Source organism: Adiantum capillus-veneris, chromosome 25 (genome assembly GCF_014529385.1).
Source record: "Adiantum capillus-veneris isolate H3 chromosome 25, ASM1452938v2, whole genome shotgun sequence".
In the NCBI taxonomy this organism is placed as follows: domain Eukaryota; kingdom Viridiplantae; phylum Streptophyta; class Polypodiopsida; order Polypodiales; family Pteridaceae; genus Adiantum; species Adiantum capillus-veneris.
The window spans coordinates 62,025,665-62,042,673 of record NC_140955.1 but is presented as its reverse complement, the minus strand read 5'-3'; the positions used below and the strand labels follow the sequence as shown (position 1 = coordinate 62,042,673).

Sequence of the window (17,009 nt, the reverse complement as noted above, 5' to 3'; positions counted from 1 at the left end):
CAATCCAAAAAGGGCGGTAGACTTTACTTCAAACCTTGATTTAGCTTTCACCCATTATTAGTCGTCTATTCTACCTGTACTTTCAAGACACAACAAAGGGGAAAGGGATACAGGTTGCTAGATTGCACCTGTATGAGAAGACCGACACCAGATTGGCCTCTAACTTAGGCGCCCCTTTCGGTATTTCTTTATTGCTTAAAAGAGGGAATAAACGCTGTGGCTCCCTACAAGCTGCCCCGCACAAGCTTGGCTGAATTTCAACTGTTCCGACCCGATTTCGGCAGCATAACTGTACTAGGACCCTTCACAGTCAGTATTCCCACGCATTGAATGACTTTCACGACGCATACGGGCACTTTGCAAAACCTGGCGAGAATCTGCAGCACGCTGAATTCTCTGTTTTCAGCCCCGAAAATGCGCCAAATCACCTGTACAGCGGTCCCCTTGCGTCCCCGAACCTCCTGGGGGTATTAGGGACCGTTTAGGGCCAAAACCCTAAACCTGCAAAAATACACAGCAGGCTGTAATTTACTGTTTCGGGCTCCGTTTCGTGTGCCGGTCGCATCCGTAGCAAGTGCTGGAGCTCCCGCTCCTGTAGGACTACTTGCCCTTTGAATCGGACGAGATTTCTGGCGTGAAACCTCTCCGAATTCACCTGTACCTGCGGGGGATTAGCCGCTAGCTAATCCAGTACCTGTGCAAGAGGCTCTTGCCTCGGCAATCGCGCATGAACCCACACAACTGTACATTGGTCAATTGAAAAGCCCACTAGTGGGGCATAACATACTGCCATAGGGGAGAGAGAGGGCAGTGCATAGCGTGCAGGGCATCACTCCTGGCACCGCACTGTACATAGGAGGGAAAGCAAGCACTCCATAGCTCTTAACCTGTGACAAAAATCTGCAAATGAGCCCTTCTCCTCTCTAAAATCAGCGCCCCCTTCTCTTGCATGAGGAAAGTGCACCAGAAACCACTTCCAACACAAAAACATGAACATACCTATTCCATGTAAAGTGACTGGAAAAAATCTTGTCTTCCTCAAAGACTGTGCATGCAATGTAGATGAACACATAGACGGAGTGCCAAACCGTTTCACCACACACACGCAAACAATGAGATCGAATCTTTCTCTTCTGATCTAAATCAATCAACTTTGGCAATTCACAACGGGAATGCCTATTCTTGTTGCTCATACTTTCATGTGCTCGTTCTACGAATGTGTCATGCCAAGGAAGAGACATGGAATGTGACTTCCTTACATATATACAGCTTTTCATAACAATTCACATACATTCGTACTCATTCATGAGTGAAATGTGCTCAATGTACAATATGTCATGCCTAGGAAAAGGGATCACATAAAGACGCTGACGAAAATACAGGAAACGATCACAAAACACTCGTACAATGCGTGCTGACTAATCATGCGAACACATAATACTTCCTGTGAGGGTTCTTTGGACCAAGGCTCGAGAGCCAAGATCGGTTCTTCCTGAAGGCGTTCTTTGGACTTAGGCTCGAGAGCCAAGATCGATCCTTCGTGATTGATCGAATCTGCAACGAGGTTAGCTTCGCTAGAAAAAGCATCAACTAACTCATCATTCTTGTGAACAATCACGTCATCTTCATGCAAATCATCATGCTTGTGAGAAATCACATCTTGATCATGCAAATCATCATGCTCATCATTATCATTCAAATCATCATGTGTATCATCATGCAAATTCTGTGTGTCATGCTTTGGAGAAGAAGAGAATGAGAGAGTCTCCTTTTCCTGAATCTGTTCAATCTTCGCCTGCACATTTGCAATGAGAGAGGGAGAATGAACAACTTCCTCTCCATGAATGACAATGGGAGAGTCACTTTTGGCATTGAAAGTGAACGTATTTTCCGCCCAATCAATGAGAGGGTTATGCTCACGAAACCATCGAATGCCCAAAATCATATCACATCCTGAGAGAGAAGAGAATAAAAATTTTCTTTGGAAAGCAGCTTGTTGAACTGTAAACAACACATCAAGGCACTCTTTCGTGATGAGAGAGTCCATACCGGGAGCAAAGCCAGAGACCTCGAGAGGAGATTTCTGACTAACCTCTAAGCAGGCTCTCTCAACAAGAAAGGGACTGATCACATCATGCATACTACCTGGGTCAAACAATATGACAAAACACTGCTCCGTCATATGACCATAACATTCAATGAGAGACTCATCAATGGGAGGGTTAGGAGAAACTTGGGGCACACTCATGTTGTCATTGATTGCATTGACAGAGGAAGTAGGTGCTGTGGATTCTTTAGATTCATTAGTGTCAAGCTTATGACATGTTCTTTTTATGTGACCCTTAATGTGACAATGAAAACAACGACCTTCCTTAGAATAAGTGCTTTGCTCTTCCGACGTGATGTATCCTCCCAAAATTCCTTGTGCTACCTTTTCATCTGGAGTGAGCTTAGGTTTAGCAATTGTGTTAGCCTTACCCTTAGGTTCATTGGGAGAATTCTTTTCTGAGAGACTATTGGAAGATTGGTTAGAAGAGTTATCGTTCTTACCATTCTTACCGTTCTGAGGGTTCTGAGAAGTCTGCGAGGTACTTGTGGAAGTCTTGTTCTCCTTAGGCTTTTCCTCGTTGTGCTTCATCTCCTGTGCGAGAGCAATCGCTACCGCCTTGTTAAGATCGATTGGATCGAAGACTTCTACATCAAACTTTATATATTCGTCTAATCCAAAAAGGAATGCCTCTTTGCGCTCATCATCTGACTTGCGTAATTGGATACCTAGCTGCAAAACACGATTAGAGAAAGACAAAACCGGCATACCATTTTGCTTGACAGCGCGCCAATCATCCTTCAATCGTGCGAGGTACCGAGGTGGCATAAACCGCGCCTTGAGCTTGTCTTGGAAATCAGCCCAATTGAAGGAAAGGGGCGTGAATTCGTCGGCTTCCTCTAGGTGCGCGGCTAACTGTGCCTCTTGCCATGCGTGATGAGCGCGCGGCGGTGTGTGCAAGTGAAAGAGCACGCGAGGAAGTGCAGTGTGTGTGCAGAGAGGGGAGGCGAAGAGCAACAGGAGAGGAAGCGCTAGCAGAAGAAGAGGGAGAGAGAGAGAGCTCACGTTTTTGGGGAAAACTCAATAAGTGAGTTTTGGGTTTTCCCACTTTTATTATAAGTGACCTTTAAAAAATGTGTCCAGGTTGAACCTGGACAAAGAATAAAAATGTACAAAAAGGGGTTATTTAGGCCTTTAACCCAACAACGTCCCACTTAAAGGCATAAATGGCGCCTTTAAGCTACGTGACTCTCACCATCTCTATGCATAGATGATGTTGTGCTTTGGGTAAGCACTTAGTGAGAGCATCGGCTGGATTTTGTGATGTATGGATCTTAACCAATGTAATAAGGCCATCCTCAAGCACTTCTCGTATGAAGTGATACCGCACATCAACATGCTTTGTGCGTGCATGAAACATGGCGTTCTTTGCCAAACATATGGCACTCTGGCTATCACAACCAAGCATAGGTGCCTTGGCAGGCAAACCAAACTCACTGCATAGGCGTGCTAACCAAATAGCTTCTTTGGAAGCCTCAGTGGCTGAAATATATTCAGCCTCTATGGTAGACAATGCAACAATCTTTTGCAATCTAGAACACCATGAAACACCTCCTCCTGCAAGAGTAAATACATAGCCACTTGTGGATTTCCGTGTATCCACATCACCAGCCATGTTAGAGTCACAAAATCCCTTCAACTCCATTGGTCCTTTACCATAGCAGAGGCATTTGTTTTTAGTCCCTTTCAAGTACCTCATAATGGACTTCACTGCATCCCAATGCAACCTGCTTGGATTAGCCATAAACCGGCTCACAACTCCCACTGCATGGGCTATGTCAGGCCTAGTAGCGACCATAGCATACATAAGTGAACCACAAGCTGAAGCATAAGACATACTTTGCATGTCATTGGCTTCTTCCTTTGACTTGGGACAATCATCCTTTGAGATTTTAACATATGGCTGTAATGGCACACCAAGAGGCTTTGCTTCAGCCATGTTAAATCTGTCCAGCACCTTTTCAATGTACTTTTTCTTGCGACAAATACAATAGGCGCTTGTCTCTTTGCCGTGTAACACGCACTCCAAGTATATGTTCAGCTGTCCCAAGGTCTTTCATTGAAAACACAGATTTCAGCTGCCCTTTAAGAGCATCTACAGTGCTTCTTTTCTTTGCAGCTATCAACATATCGTCTACGTAGAGCACAAGAATGATCGGGCTGCCATCCTCATCACGTTTGGTATACAAACAATGGTCTGCATGGCTTCTTTTGTAATCATGTTTAAGCATGAAGCGATCAAACTTCTTGTACCACTGTCTACATGATTGTTTCAGCCCATACAAGCTTCTATTGAGCATACATACCAAATGTTCCTTGCCAGGGATGACAAAACCCTCGGGTTGCTTCATGTAAAGCTCTTCTTCCACATCACCATGCAAGAAAGCGGTATGTACATCCATTTGGTCCATTTCCAAATCAAGAGCAGCCACAATGGCAAACAATACATGCAAAGTGGTCATCTTCACAACATGAGAGAACACTTCCTGAAAGTCTATGCCCTTGGTTTGAACATATCCCTTTGCCACAAGCCTTGCCTTATACTTGGGTTTTGCATCAATAGTTTTGATTTTATACACCCATTTGTTAGGAATAGCCTTCCTTCCTTCGGGCAATTCAACCAAATCCCAAGTATGATTAGCATGCAAAGCTTTAATCTCTTCCTGCATAGCAAGCTCCCACTTGTCGCTGTGCTCACATGTCTTTGCCTCTTTATACGTAAGAGGCTCTCCCTCATCTGTCAACATAATGCAATGCAAAGAGGGGTCATATCGACTCACAGGCCGTCTTTGACGAGTAGAGCGTCTCACCCAATGATCCACATTATCCGACAATGGGTTTACATCAGGTGGCACTACAAAATCATCAACAATGGGCTGTTGTACATCATTTTCAGCACCATTTTCAGCATCGTTTCTTGGTTGCAAATGCCCTTCAGCAGCCTCAATTTGCTGTCCAACATCATCTGGCTCAAACACCACTGGATCATCTACATTTTCAGCCATTTGTGGTGCATCCTGAGGGTCAAAAATAGGCCTAATAGGTGGCTGGTCATGCTGAAATTTCACCCTTTTATGGTCATGCTTTGAGGCACAATTGTTTTGAAGCAGCCTTGCCTCATTAAAAACAACATTTCGGCTGCGTACAACCCTTTTGAGCTGAGGTAACCAAATCCGGTAGCCCATTTCGTCTTCTTCATCATATCCCATGAAGAGGCCTTTAATGGACTTCGCATCTAGTTTACTCCTCAACTCAGGTCTAACATGCACAAAAGCTTCGCAACCAAAAATGCGTAAGTGATCATATGAAGCAGGCTTGCCAGACCAAACCTCTTCAGGGATGTCACCTTTCAAAGACATGTGAGGGGATCGATTGTATATATGCACTGCAGTTTTCAAAGCTTCTCCCCAAAATCCATAAGAGAGATTAGCTGTGGACAGCATGCATCTCACCCTCTCACAAAGTGTCCTATTGAATCTTTCAGCCACACCATTAGAAGAGGGGCTGTATGGCACAGTAAGCTCCCTCTTAATGCCCAAATTCTCACAAAACTTGTTAAATTCAGCACTTGTGTACTCCCCCCCATTGTCTGTACGCAAGCATTTTAGCTTTCTACCTATTTGGGTGGTCACAAATGCATGAAATCTCTTAAACGTAGCAAAGGCTTCATCCTTAGACTTAAGCAAATAAACCCAAATTTTCCTAGAATGATCATCAACAAAAGAGACAAAATAACATGCACCACCCATAGACTTAGTAGGCATGCTACATACATCAGAATGTACAAGATCAAGCACACAAGATTTACGAGAGACACCAGAGTAATAAGAACGCTTTACTTGCTTGCCATATTGACATTCATTACAAAAATCAAGCTTTGTGTCTTTAGCATCAAGCTTGTTCAAAGTACAAAGCTTAGAAAGGCCCTTTTGGCTCATATGGCCAAGCCTCTTGTGCCACAACTCCATGTGAGTTAATTTCAGCCAATGCAATAAACTTGCCCAACACGGCCTTTCCATGCATGCAGTAAAGTGTCCCTTTCTTTGTGCCCTTTACAATCAGCCTTGAGCCTTTAGTTATTTTCCATGACCCTCTCTCAAACAAGATGTTATAACCATGCATATCCATCTGACCAACAGAAAGCAGACTCTTCTTGATTCCCGGCACATATCGAACATCATGCAAGACAAGCTCATTTGTGCCATCTATGGAGAGATGCACAGTGCCAATACCCTCAATGGAACATGCATGATCGTTTCCAAGGTATACATGGCCACGCTTGCCTGCATCAAAAGTAGAGAAACACTCTTTGATAGGAGTCACATGAAATGAAGCACCGGAATCAACAATCCAAGTCTGGGACAATGCATCATTGACAGTCAACAAAGCATCAATAAGATCACTCTTGGTGATCTGCATGTCCTGTGAATGAACATTTAGAGAGGCATCAAAGTCATAAGCATCATCATCTGACAAAGTGGCACACAAGATGTCCTCTACATCTGACAGCTCCTCAATCACGACACTAGAAGACACATTGGCCTTCTCTTTGTCCTTTGAGCTATCCTGTGCATCTGCCTTGACTTCCTTCTTCTCTTTCTTTTTGTCTCCGCCATTCTTTTTTCTTTCTAACTCAACTTTATAGTACTTGCAATCGGGTTTCTTGTGACCTTTCCTGCCACATTGATAGCAAGTCACATCACCCTTGCCTTTGCTTGCATTTCCCCTTTCTTTACTCTTACTCTTACTCCTTTGTGCATAAGCATTCTTCTTTTCTGTCCTCTGCCTCTAACCATGTTGGCAGAGCTGCCTCCCTCTCCACTTGCTTTCCTCCTAATTTCTTCATTCAAGATAGAACCCCTAACACCATCAAAGGTCAAATTGGGGTTATTGGACAACGAAACCACCAAAGTTTCCCATGACTCAGGTAAGGTCATAAGCAAGAAGATAGTTTTCAGCTTATCATCAAAAGGGGACAAGCCAGAATCCTGTAAACTGCGACAAAGTACCTGCGAATAATGACAAGTGCTCTGCTGCGCTCTTGGACTTATCTAGTTGCATGCCAACAAGTTTTCGCATCAAGTGCACCTGGTTGACAGGGGTTGTATTTTCATACATTCCCTTCAACTTCTCCCACACATCAAAAGCAATCGTGAGACCTTTCACATCAATGACGGTCTCATCGGTCATGGCCATTTTAATGTATGTAACGGCCTTCCTGTTCATGCTAACCCATGCTTCATCCGTCATATTCTGTGGCTTCACCTGTTCAAGTGTCCCTTCACAATCCTTAAGAAATAGGATTCCCTGAATCCTGTCTTTTCAAAGATCAAAACCTGTACCATTAAACCTCCTAATCTCGAAGAGGTTCTTCACATCCGAAGAAGATGAGGCCATAGTTGCACGAAATAAGAGGGATAATACGTTGAATTTTTGGGCAAAATGCGCAAAAATCGGAGTATAGCCTCACAGAGATGTGCACTACAGCTCCAAATGGTCACAAGAGCAATTTGGGGCAAAATAGGTCGATTTGGGCACAAAATTCAATTTCTGAAATTTATACGCAGGAAATTTCAGCGAGCGAATTTGTGCTCGAAAACAACAAATTTAGTTGTTTTTAGCCTCAGAAGACATACATAAGGCTAATACACAGCCTTTAGAAGCATGTAAGCGCAAAAGCCCCAATTTGTAGCATCAAAATTGCATGAAATTGAGCCACAAATGGTCATACATCGACAAAATTTGTCAAATGTGCGTAGATTGCATCAATTTGCACTTTCCCCAATGTAATCGCACCATTAAAAACACTCGCAAAAACGTGCATAAATCTGAAATTTGCTTAAAACACCTGTTTTAGGGCTTGTTTTTCGGCAATTTCAGGGTTTTCGGGTAGCGGGGACTTAGCAAAAAGTATTCCCACACCTTAATACATCATTTGCAAAACCTGTATTTTTGCTGTCATAACCTGTAATTTCCTGTTTTTGACCTAATTTCAGTCTGTTTTAGGTCAATTTGGGTTGCCGGGAGCTCTCTAGTGTCCGGGACAAGTCCTTTGGCGACGAAATTGCAAAATCTCGCGAGAAAGTTGACCTTCTTGGCTGAAATTCAGCGTTTGCAGGTTTTGGGGCAAACCCTAATCGGGCTCTGATACCAGTTGATGAGCGCGCGGCGGTGTGTGCAAGTGAAAGAGCACGCGAGGAAGTGCAGTGTGTGTGCAGAGAGGGGAGGCGAAGAGCAACAGGAGAGGAAGCGCTAGCAGAAGAAGAGGGAGAGAGAGAGAGCTCACGTTTTTGGGGAAAACTCAATAAGTGAGTTTTGGGTTTTCCCACTTTTATTATAAGTGACCTTTCAAAAATGTGTCCAGGTTCATATTGAACCTGAACAAAGTATAAAAATGTACAAAAAGGAGTTATTTAGGCCTTTAACCCAACAATGCGTGGTACCAATTGATAGCATTACCGGCAAGGTACATAGCTGCCGTCAAAACCTTGCTATTCCCTGTCTTCTTAGTTGTCGCAAAATAAGCATTAAATTGATGCAACCAAGAATGAATAATCGTAGCATCCATCTTACCATCATACTTAATGAAAGTCAACTTCTCTGTGACTGGGTTGTTGGAGTCCGCATCCCGGCTTGCGTTACTTGAGGAACTACCAAGATCTTTGGCTGGTTCAGACTTTGAGGCAAGAACTTGTCGAACCAATTCTTGAGTGCATAGGTCTCTTTGAACCTCACGATCGGCCTCCAAGGCCACTCGTCTGGCTTCGCCTTCCTCCTTTCTTTGTGCTTTTCTTTCTTTTCGTTCATCGTGCTCGTGTTCCAAGGCAATGCGAGTCGCTTCTTGTTGTATTGCTTTTCTTTCTTTTCGTTTATCGTGCTCGTGTTCCCTGTCCATGCGAGTCGCTTCTTGTCGTGCCATCATGTCCAACATCGACTTGACCATCGCCTCCATAGGATTTGGTACAACTCGTGGCGTAGATGGAGAAGGGGGAGGGTCGGAAAAACCTCCTGGTGGGAAAAATTCTTCGTCGCCTCTCTCATGCGCATCACCTGTATGCGAAGTATCCATTCCGCTTCGGGTGACGACCGTGCACTATGATCTTTGGTTCTTCAGTTCTCGAGGAACTTGGGTTCTTGAGGATCTTGGGTTCTTGGGTTCTTGAGGGTCTTGAGGTCTTGAGGTTCTTGAGGGTCTTCTTTTGCTTGCAATCTGTGTTCGAGAAGGATCTTCTCTTCACCCGAGTTCTGCTCTTTTCCGCGGGCGCACCCCTTGGCGGCCTTGCGCTCACACCAAGGTTGCTTTTTCCCACCTCACATCGATTGGCGGTCGGCCGCTAAGTGCACGGTCCGCTCTCAATGAGTGAAAAGAGGCACAAGGGGAGGTTGGACAAGCCCTTCTTTCCTGGGATTCTTGTCACTCTTCAAAAACACGATTAGGAATCGACACGCCCAAGTGAACTTGGGTTCGTGCGACCGCTACAAGCAAAAAAATTCTTGTGGTTCTTTCCTTGAGTGATACAGAACACTGCCAAAGCTATGATACCAATGTAAGGTGCAGCGGAATGAATGTTGTTCTTTCTCAAGTTGAGTGCTCCGAACTGTGCTCAAGGTTCCTTTTGTTCTTACGGCAGGGAGAGCCTTCTGTTCTTAATGAGAGAGTGCAACGATAACAAACAAAGTGAATGGACACTGTGCGTGCAAGTGTATGAGATTGAGAGTTAGAGAGAGAAGAGAATACGACACCAGAGATTGTAAAACCCTCCTCCGAAGGCCCCACTCTCGTTGGCGAGAGTGGTCTACTATTGATTGCACAAACTGGTACAAAGTGGATGTATGTGACTGATGCAAATCTAGGCTAGGTCTATGTTGACGACGGGGATGACGAGACTGACGTTGTGGCTGAAATCTGATGCTCTTTAGCTGCTGTCCAAAAACGCTACTGGCTGAATTCTGCTATTGCTGAAAACGCTATGAAAAAACTCTGGTTTGCTGGTCTTTATCGCTGAAATTCTACTGGTTCTTAGGCTTGTCAAAGGCTGAAATCTGCTGATGCTTATCTGCTGAAAAACGCCATGGGAATGGGGGTGATTTGGCGCTCTGGAAAAACGCCAGGGGCTGAGGTGGTATGGCGAGGGATGCTTGATGAAAAACGCCAAGGCTGGGAGGTCTATGGCGATAGATCTTGGTGAAAAACGCTAGGGACTGAGGTTCTTGCTTGGAGGAGAAAAACGCCACCAAGAGGGTTCTTGTTGAGAAGTTGCCTGTTGAGCTTGTGCTCCTGCTGCCTCTTTTGCCAATTAGTGCTAGCCTAGGTTTGCTTATATACAAACTTACTCAATTTGCCCTACCTACTTTCCAACAAAAGTCACTTAAAAATAACAAGTGAAAAATGTCAAAAATAGGGAAAATAGGTTAAATTTACTGGTAAATTCCCTTGATGGATTCTGATGGGAATGCTTATGATCATGCTGTGTGCAACCAGAGGATATGCATCTACACTAAGTGTTTGGGCATGCACATTCTGCGAACAGGCTCAAAGTGCCAGAACAGTTCTAAATCTAGACTGACTGGACTGATTGAACCCTTGTCGTGCTGTAGCTTGTCCATGGACACATAGGGTTGGATGTGTCACGTGACATGGCACACTGTATGGAATCCCGAAAATTGCGGCGGATTTTTAGGGTGGGGGGTGTGGGGGGGATGTGTCAATAAGCGTGTAAAGCAACAGACCTGAAGAGGACTAGTTTTGGCTGTGATGACATGGCACACTATATGGAATCCCGAAAATTGCGGCGGATTTTTAGGTACTTGAAAATCTTGGTGGATGTTTAGTGATATTGACATGGCAGATTTTGCGCCCTATTTTTTTTAGTGGTCTTTAAATATGTGCCTTGGGGGAGGCTTCTCAAAGACTTGCAGTTGCGGATTCGAGGGGCCAATGCATCCAGGAGTGGAACTTCTCCAATCCGTGTCTATTGTGTGGATTTTATCTCTCTCTGTTTCAGTTGTGTTTGAAGTGCTAAAGTCTGTTCCAATTTTGTTCTTTTCAATTGGCATGTGGTGCCCTCTACGGTTACAAAAATCTTTGCTCGGTTGCAATGTTAGCATCTTGCAAATGGGGCGTTATTCGTAGCGGAATAGACACCGACTCTATGCAGATAAGCAATTTGACTACTCAAACTATACACTAGCGCAGAAAACATCAATCATTGAACAACCACAATCACATTCACATCACTATCCCCGTTGAGATCTTAGACACGAATCGTGGTCATTATGACTTATTTAGCCATCACATCTAGATCGTGCTGATCCCACTCGGCAATCACTCCAGTAGAGAGTTGATGCTCCTTATTCACTATTGATGTAGGGACTTGCAGGTCTTGTGAAAAGTGTCACAATGGTGCCAGCACATTATCCCCTAGGCTTATCTAGTCTACGGATTGGCTTTGGGTCGTAGTAGCATGTCTGCATGGCACATCCAGCCCATGTGCACGTAACATTCCTTGAAGACGAGGAGTCGATTTAGAGACTACGAGAGCGGGCAATCGGTGGTCCTGTGGGAATGGAGTGGGGGTCGTTGAGAGGGTTGGTTGGGACCTTCTTGTGTTGTCATAACTGATCTTGTGTCACGCAGAGTAGGCATTGCGCATTACAGGGCCCCCTCGTCCTCCCTTCCCGCTCTTCTCCTACCTCCAGGCTCCCTCCTCCCTTGTTCACACCCGGCCAGTTTTCTCTCTGCTTGCTTGGCCGTTCCAGTTCCTGTTCTCCTATTCAATTGCATGTAACTATGAGACTTATGTCACTGACCTCAAGCTGATTGGGTCAATAAGGTGGTATGGTTTTCATGGCATCTAGATAATCCTTTATTTCACACTGTCATATGATGTTTGAGAATTTGAGGCGTGTCTTTCCAAAACGGCAAGGATAGTATGCACTAAAGTTTCTCTAGTACTACCTTTGAGGCGGATAATATATTGTATTTTTAGTGAATTAAAAAGTGTATTTATTTTTTCCAGTCGCAAAGATTGCGACTACTTTTTTAGAGGAAAATTTGTCATATATACACTGGCACTAGTGCTCGTATATCTTGGCAAGTGGGTCAATATTTTAAGTGCCTTTTAGGTCAATTTAGTTGAAATTTTGCAGGTCTGGCAACATCCACAGGCATGGGAGCAATAATTGCTGCAGTCATGTCAATTTGTAAACAAGGAGATCTTATTATAGTTAATCCAGATGTCTATGGGGTGACATATGAATTTTTCAAGACCGACATGGAGCGTTTTGGCATTGAAGTATTGTTTGAAAGCATCTTCGAAGCACACATACTAGAGAACATTCTACAGAAAAATTTGGGAGAGCCGTCAATGGGTATGATCAAGCGAAGTGTGGTAGTGTTTTTAGAGTCGATCACGAATCCTTTGGTTAAGGTTGCAGACATATCTGCAATAGCCAAACTTTGCAAAAACTATGCAGCTATGCTTGTTGTGGATAATACCATGGCAACTCCAATGCGGATGAAGCCACTTCTGGAGGTATTTTATGATGCAATCCATTTTTGGCTTTCAGCCTGTTTATAATGCAATTCATTTTTCTGATTGAATGTGGGTTCATCAGTGGTCCATTTTCCCACCCTCAAGAGTATGAATGGCTGGTCAATGGTTTGAGATATCGCCTAAATCACTGTTTCAGTATATTGGCAGGAAAAGAGTCTGCATATAACCGTTTGAGCTGATGTGGCCATTCCAATAACAGGGCGCAAACTTGGTAGTTCATTCAGCTACCAAGTATCTGGGAGGGCACGATGACCTTATGGCCGGAGTAGTGGTGGGGTCCTCCACTTTGGTGAAGCAGGCGGCCCTGTTAGCAAAGCGATGGGGCTTAACTTCAGCTCCATTTGATGCATGGCTTGCCATCCGCGGAATCCACACATTGCAGGCAATCTTTTCATCTTTCTTCACAATCTTTACCTGAACTACTTGCCTTGTTGTCTTTTTCATTTCTTTAGTAAATATTGCATGTATTCTGTAACTTATTTTGCCCATTCCTTTTCTAAAAGCATTTTCAAGTGAATAATGGTTTATTTTTATCTATTTTTGTATGGAAACAAATAATTTTTTGATTTAGTTTTGTCTATATCCGTTTTCTTGTGGTCCCTTGCCTTTTGGTGTTTTCGTGAGTGTTGTAGCCTGTGAGTACAAACTTTTCTAACCTTGTGAAGGCATTTATTTAGATTCGAATGCAGCGATCTTGGCATTCAGCAGAAACTCTTTCAAGACAATGTTTAGCAAGTGGTTTGGCTTTGCGTGTGCTATCTACCTCCATGTGTGCGATTCTGTGCATTGAAGTGCAGGGAGGGTTGGAGGGTGTCAAAAGAGCAATCAAAGCCTTCAGTTTAATCCAGTTATCTCCAAGTTTTGGTGGCACATCGACAACGGTGTCCCACTCTGCAACATCCTCGCACAAATCCTTGGGTGTGGACCTTCGTAGAAAGCTTGGCATCTCAGATGGTATTCTTAGAATATCTGTTGGCCTTGAAGATGTTGAGGAGATCTGGGCTGACCTTCATGCAGGCCTTCTGGCAGCTTTCAACTAGGAGTGCAAATGTTGTATTGCTGTTTCGCAGCATTGGGTCTCTGCTCTTCAATCAAATAAGAAGTGTGGTGGAATAAGGGATACGAGAGAGGACAAAATTTTTGATAAAGAAAGGAGCAACTTCTGCTGCAAACAAATTAGTCATTGAACCAAAAAAGTAAAGAAAAAAACTTGTGAAGGAAACACAACTTAAAGTTGTGCAAGGATTTCATGTGGTTTCAACATCAAGTGGACTTCACTTTCAAGAAATGCTTCTTATTTGTATGTAGACGCTTCTTGCTGAATTTCTTCAATGTCTTTAGAAGGCATTGTACAAATAATAACGTTGCTTCGTCTAAGTTTTGTTTCATATGCAAGCCATCTTGCACATCATCCACTTCATTAAGATGAAGAAGAAGAGAGGAGTTAATGCCATAGGAAAAGTGCCTCATAGATCTCTCCGATGAGGCTTGAAAAATTAGCAAGCAAGAATGAGAAGTTGCTTGAGAGCATCCTCTTTTCAAAGGTTTGTAGCATAATATCAGCAATGTGGAGAAGAGGTTTGGAAAAGCACATTGAAGCTCCACCCAAGTCATCAAGAAAGAATGTAATGTGCTCAAATCACATCCTCCTCTCAAAAGTAGTATATATAAACATTGATAATCATGCTATAAAGTACTTATGGAAAAGCACTCTTAGGCTTGACAAGTAATCAAGAAATTGCTTAATCACATCCACTCGCAAATAAACATCCATAATTATGTTGAGAAGACATCCGAGGAAAGTGCACTTGTAGTAGAGGCTAGCCTTGCTCCCTATATGTAAAACCCCTTGCCATACATACGATAGTCTCGCTCCTTGTATAAAAAGACCCCTTGCCGCTTGTACATCTCCTAGAATAGGGCTACTCCTAATTCCTATTCCCACACGCTCTTAGCTTCTAGGCTCTTAGTTGTAGCATTTGTATCTTGACATGCAACATGTCTAAGTTCACAAGTAAACTTACTTGCCACATGCATAGTAAGCCCATAAAAAATGCTCTTGTTTTCTTAAGAAGAAAAACCATGTGTGGTGTAACTGTGGAACATAACCTTGATTGTAGAGGGATCCCAAAAAAAATTGAGCTCCGGATATATCACTTTTTCTTGAGTCAATTTTCATTTCAGTGAAACTAACAAAAGAAAATTCTTAACATACTTGAAATAATATTTCCTTAATAGAATTGCTATTATCCTAAGTGGTAACTTGGAAGGATCTGTGCCCATTTGGCCTCACCATTGATGATAATTCAGCAGGCAACAATGTGATCCTACACATGCTCAAAGCTAACTTGAACTACATACTTCCATCACTCATTGATAGTGGAGCTCAGTATCAATCTAGATTCTCATCTCACGTAATACCATCTTATAGAGGACGTGATAAGATTGTTCATGGATTTGACATGGAAAATATGATATTAAATAAAATGTATTATGATAACAAGCTTAAAAATTGAAACATCAATTGCATTGCCCTTAGAGCATACCATGCATGCTTTATAAAACCACATGTTAGGAAACACAATTTGCATCCCATACAACAAAAAATGCTTCAAAAAAAAACTCGACGTACTTTCTCACATCCAACTAGCTCATACCGCCAAAAATGTAAAAGTAGTTGACGATAATGAAGACTTGTAACCATCATTATAGTCAATCTATCTTGTAGGACAGATCCACCTTAGCATGTTGAAAACCCACTATGATATGTCTTGTGAAACACCACCCATTGGTTGCCCATATATGTTTTAGTAAGGCCCTTATATACATCATCACATGATGTTGTAGTGGAATTAGAGACAGATACATTCATGATGCAAGACTTGAAGGACAACAAGCATATAGAGCATGCTACATCCATACCTTACCTTATGGTAGCTTGGCAATACTAGTGTCTGACATAACTAAGGGCTAGTTTGGAAAAGAGGAAAACAAGGTATACAATGAAAACATATCATTTGATATGTACAAGTAGTCAAGATTCTCATGCATGCATCACACATCTTGAGCATATAGAGGTAAAGAGCAATGTGTTTTACAACTTGACTATTCACTTTTTCTTGTTTACTACGTACAAAAGAAGTGTTCATAAGGTGAAAGAAAAAGCTTCAACCTTCCTAGTCAAAGTCCTTTCTTTACATTTTCTCTATAGTTGTGCACTATGCCTCTATTTAAGCAAAACCCCTTTCCCACCTCCTTCAAGACTACACCACGTATGCTTCAAATAACTCTTTGGTTAATATTAACCCAAGTCCTCCAAGAGAAGTACCGCGAATGCAGCTTTTATAGCATTCGCTGAATATCTTGTGGAGTATTGAAGGAGCGACAAAATAGACATATGGCTTTCGAGACTGCTATCAGTAAGCATTTTGGTTTGAAGAAAAATGATGGAGATCAAAGAATTGCAAAGATTTATGCACATGAGCATCAACAAATAATTTTAAACTCAAGTCAAGTCTTTTTAACCTTCATAGTTTCATGTTTATGCTCAATGTGCTTGGAACAAATTCTCTTAGGAAATGCTAGTAAAATTTGTTAAATTTACAAATACTTGAAGAAGTTTCCGACAACATGCTTCAACAAAAATAGAAAGATAGACTTCAAGAAAGTGTCTAGGTTTAGTTTAATATCCTTAATACTTTATCTTTATATGACACAATTTCTTTTGCTCACGACATTGGAAAGAAGACTCAATCTCTCGCAAAAAAGCTCCAAGCCTACATAAAGCTCCCCCTTGCCCGTTTCCTTTTGCGCACAATAAAGTTATAGAATCTCAAGTGAATAGCCCAATGCGATCTCAATATTTATTTTGGCTTTAGGTACTTGTTTGTCAAAGATTTGGGTATGGCAATTTTATTAGGAGGTAAGGCCCCCAAGGCTATTATATAAGCACCCGAAGCCCCCATTGTATTTCATCAATTCATTGCCAAGGTTGGTTGGTTGTCTCTCTCTCTCTCTCTCTCTCTCTCTCTCACTCACACACACACACACACACACACACACACACACACACACACACACACACACACACACACACACACACACACACACACACACACACACACACACACACACACACACGCTTCTCCTTGGTTCATCACTTCCACATTGTCAATTCTAACATGGTATCAGAGCTTGGAGAAGAAGACTAGCACCATTGAGAAGCAAAGAAGGAGAAGCTATCGGTGATAACGTTCCAAAATGTTGGCAAATCAACAACCTCTCTTCTCCCTAGGAGCGTTCTGAAATGCAAGAAAATTGGCAACCTTTCCTCTCCCTAGGAGCGT

The 17,009-nt window shown here is 42.7% G+C and overlaps 1 protein-coding gene across 2 annotated transcripts in view; it reads left to right on the top strand.

The window, feature by feature from the left end:
• Nucleotides 1-14,040, top strand: part of LOC147424980 (uncharacterized) — a 48,198-nt gene extending 34,158 nt beyond the window's left edge. The window contains exons 2-4 of one of the 2 annotated variants that reach the window (XM_086500562.1): nt 12,257-12,642; nt 12,863-13,045; nt 13,461-14,040. In XM_086500562.1, the coding sequence (XP_086356688.1) occupies nt 12,257-12,642; nt 12,863-13,045; nt 13,461-13,703 (812 nt within the window). In that variant the 3' untranslated portion in view covers nt 13,704-14,040. Of the gene's footprint in view, nt 1-12,256; nt 12,643-12,862; nt 13,046-13,340 lie in introns of both variants that reach the window. The other variant, XM_086500561.1, reaches the window with a different exon arrangement.
• Nucleotides 14,041-17,009: the final 2,969 nt, after the last annotated feature.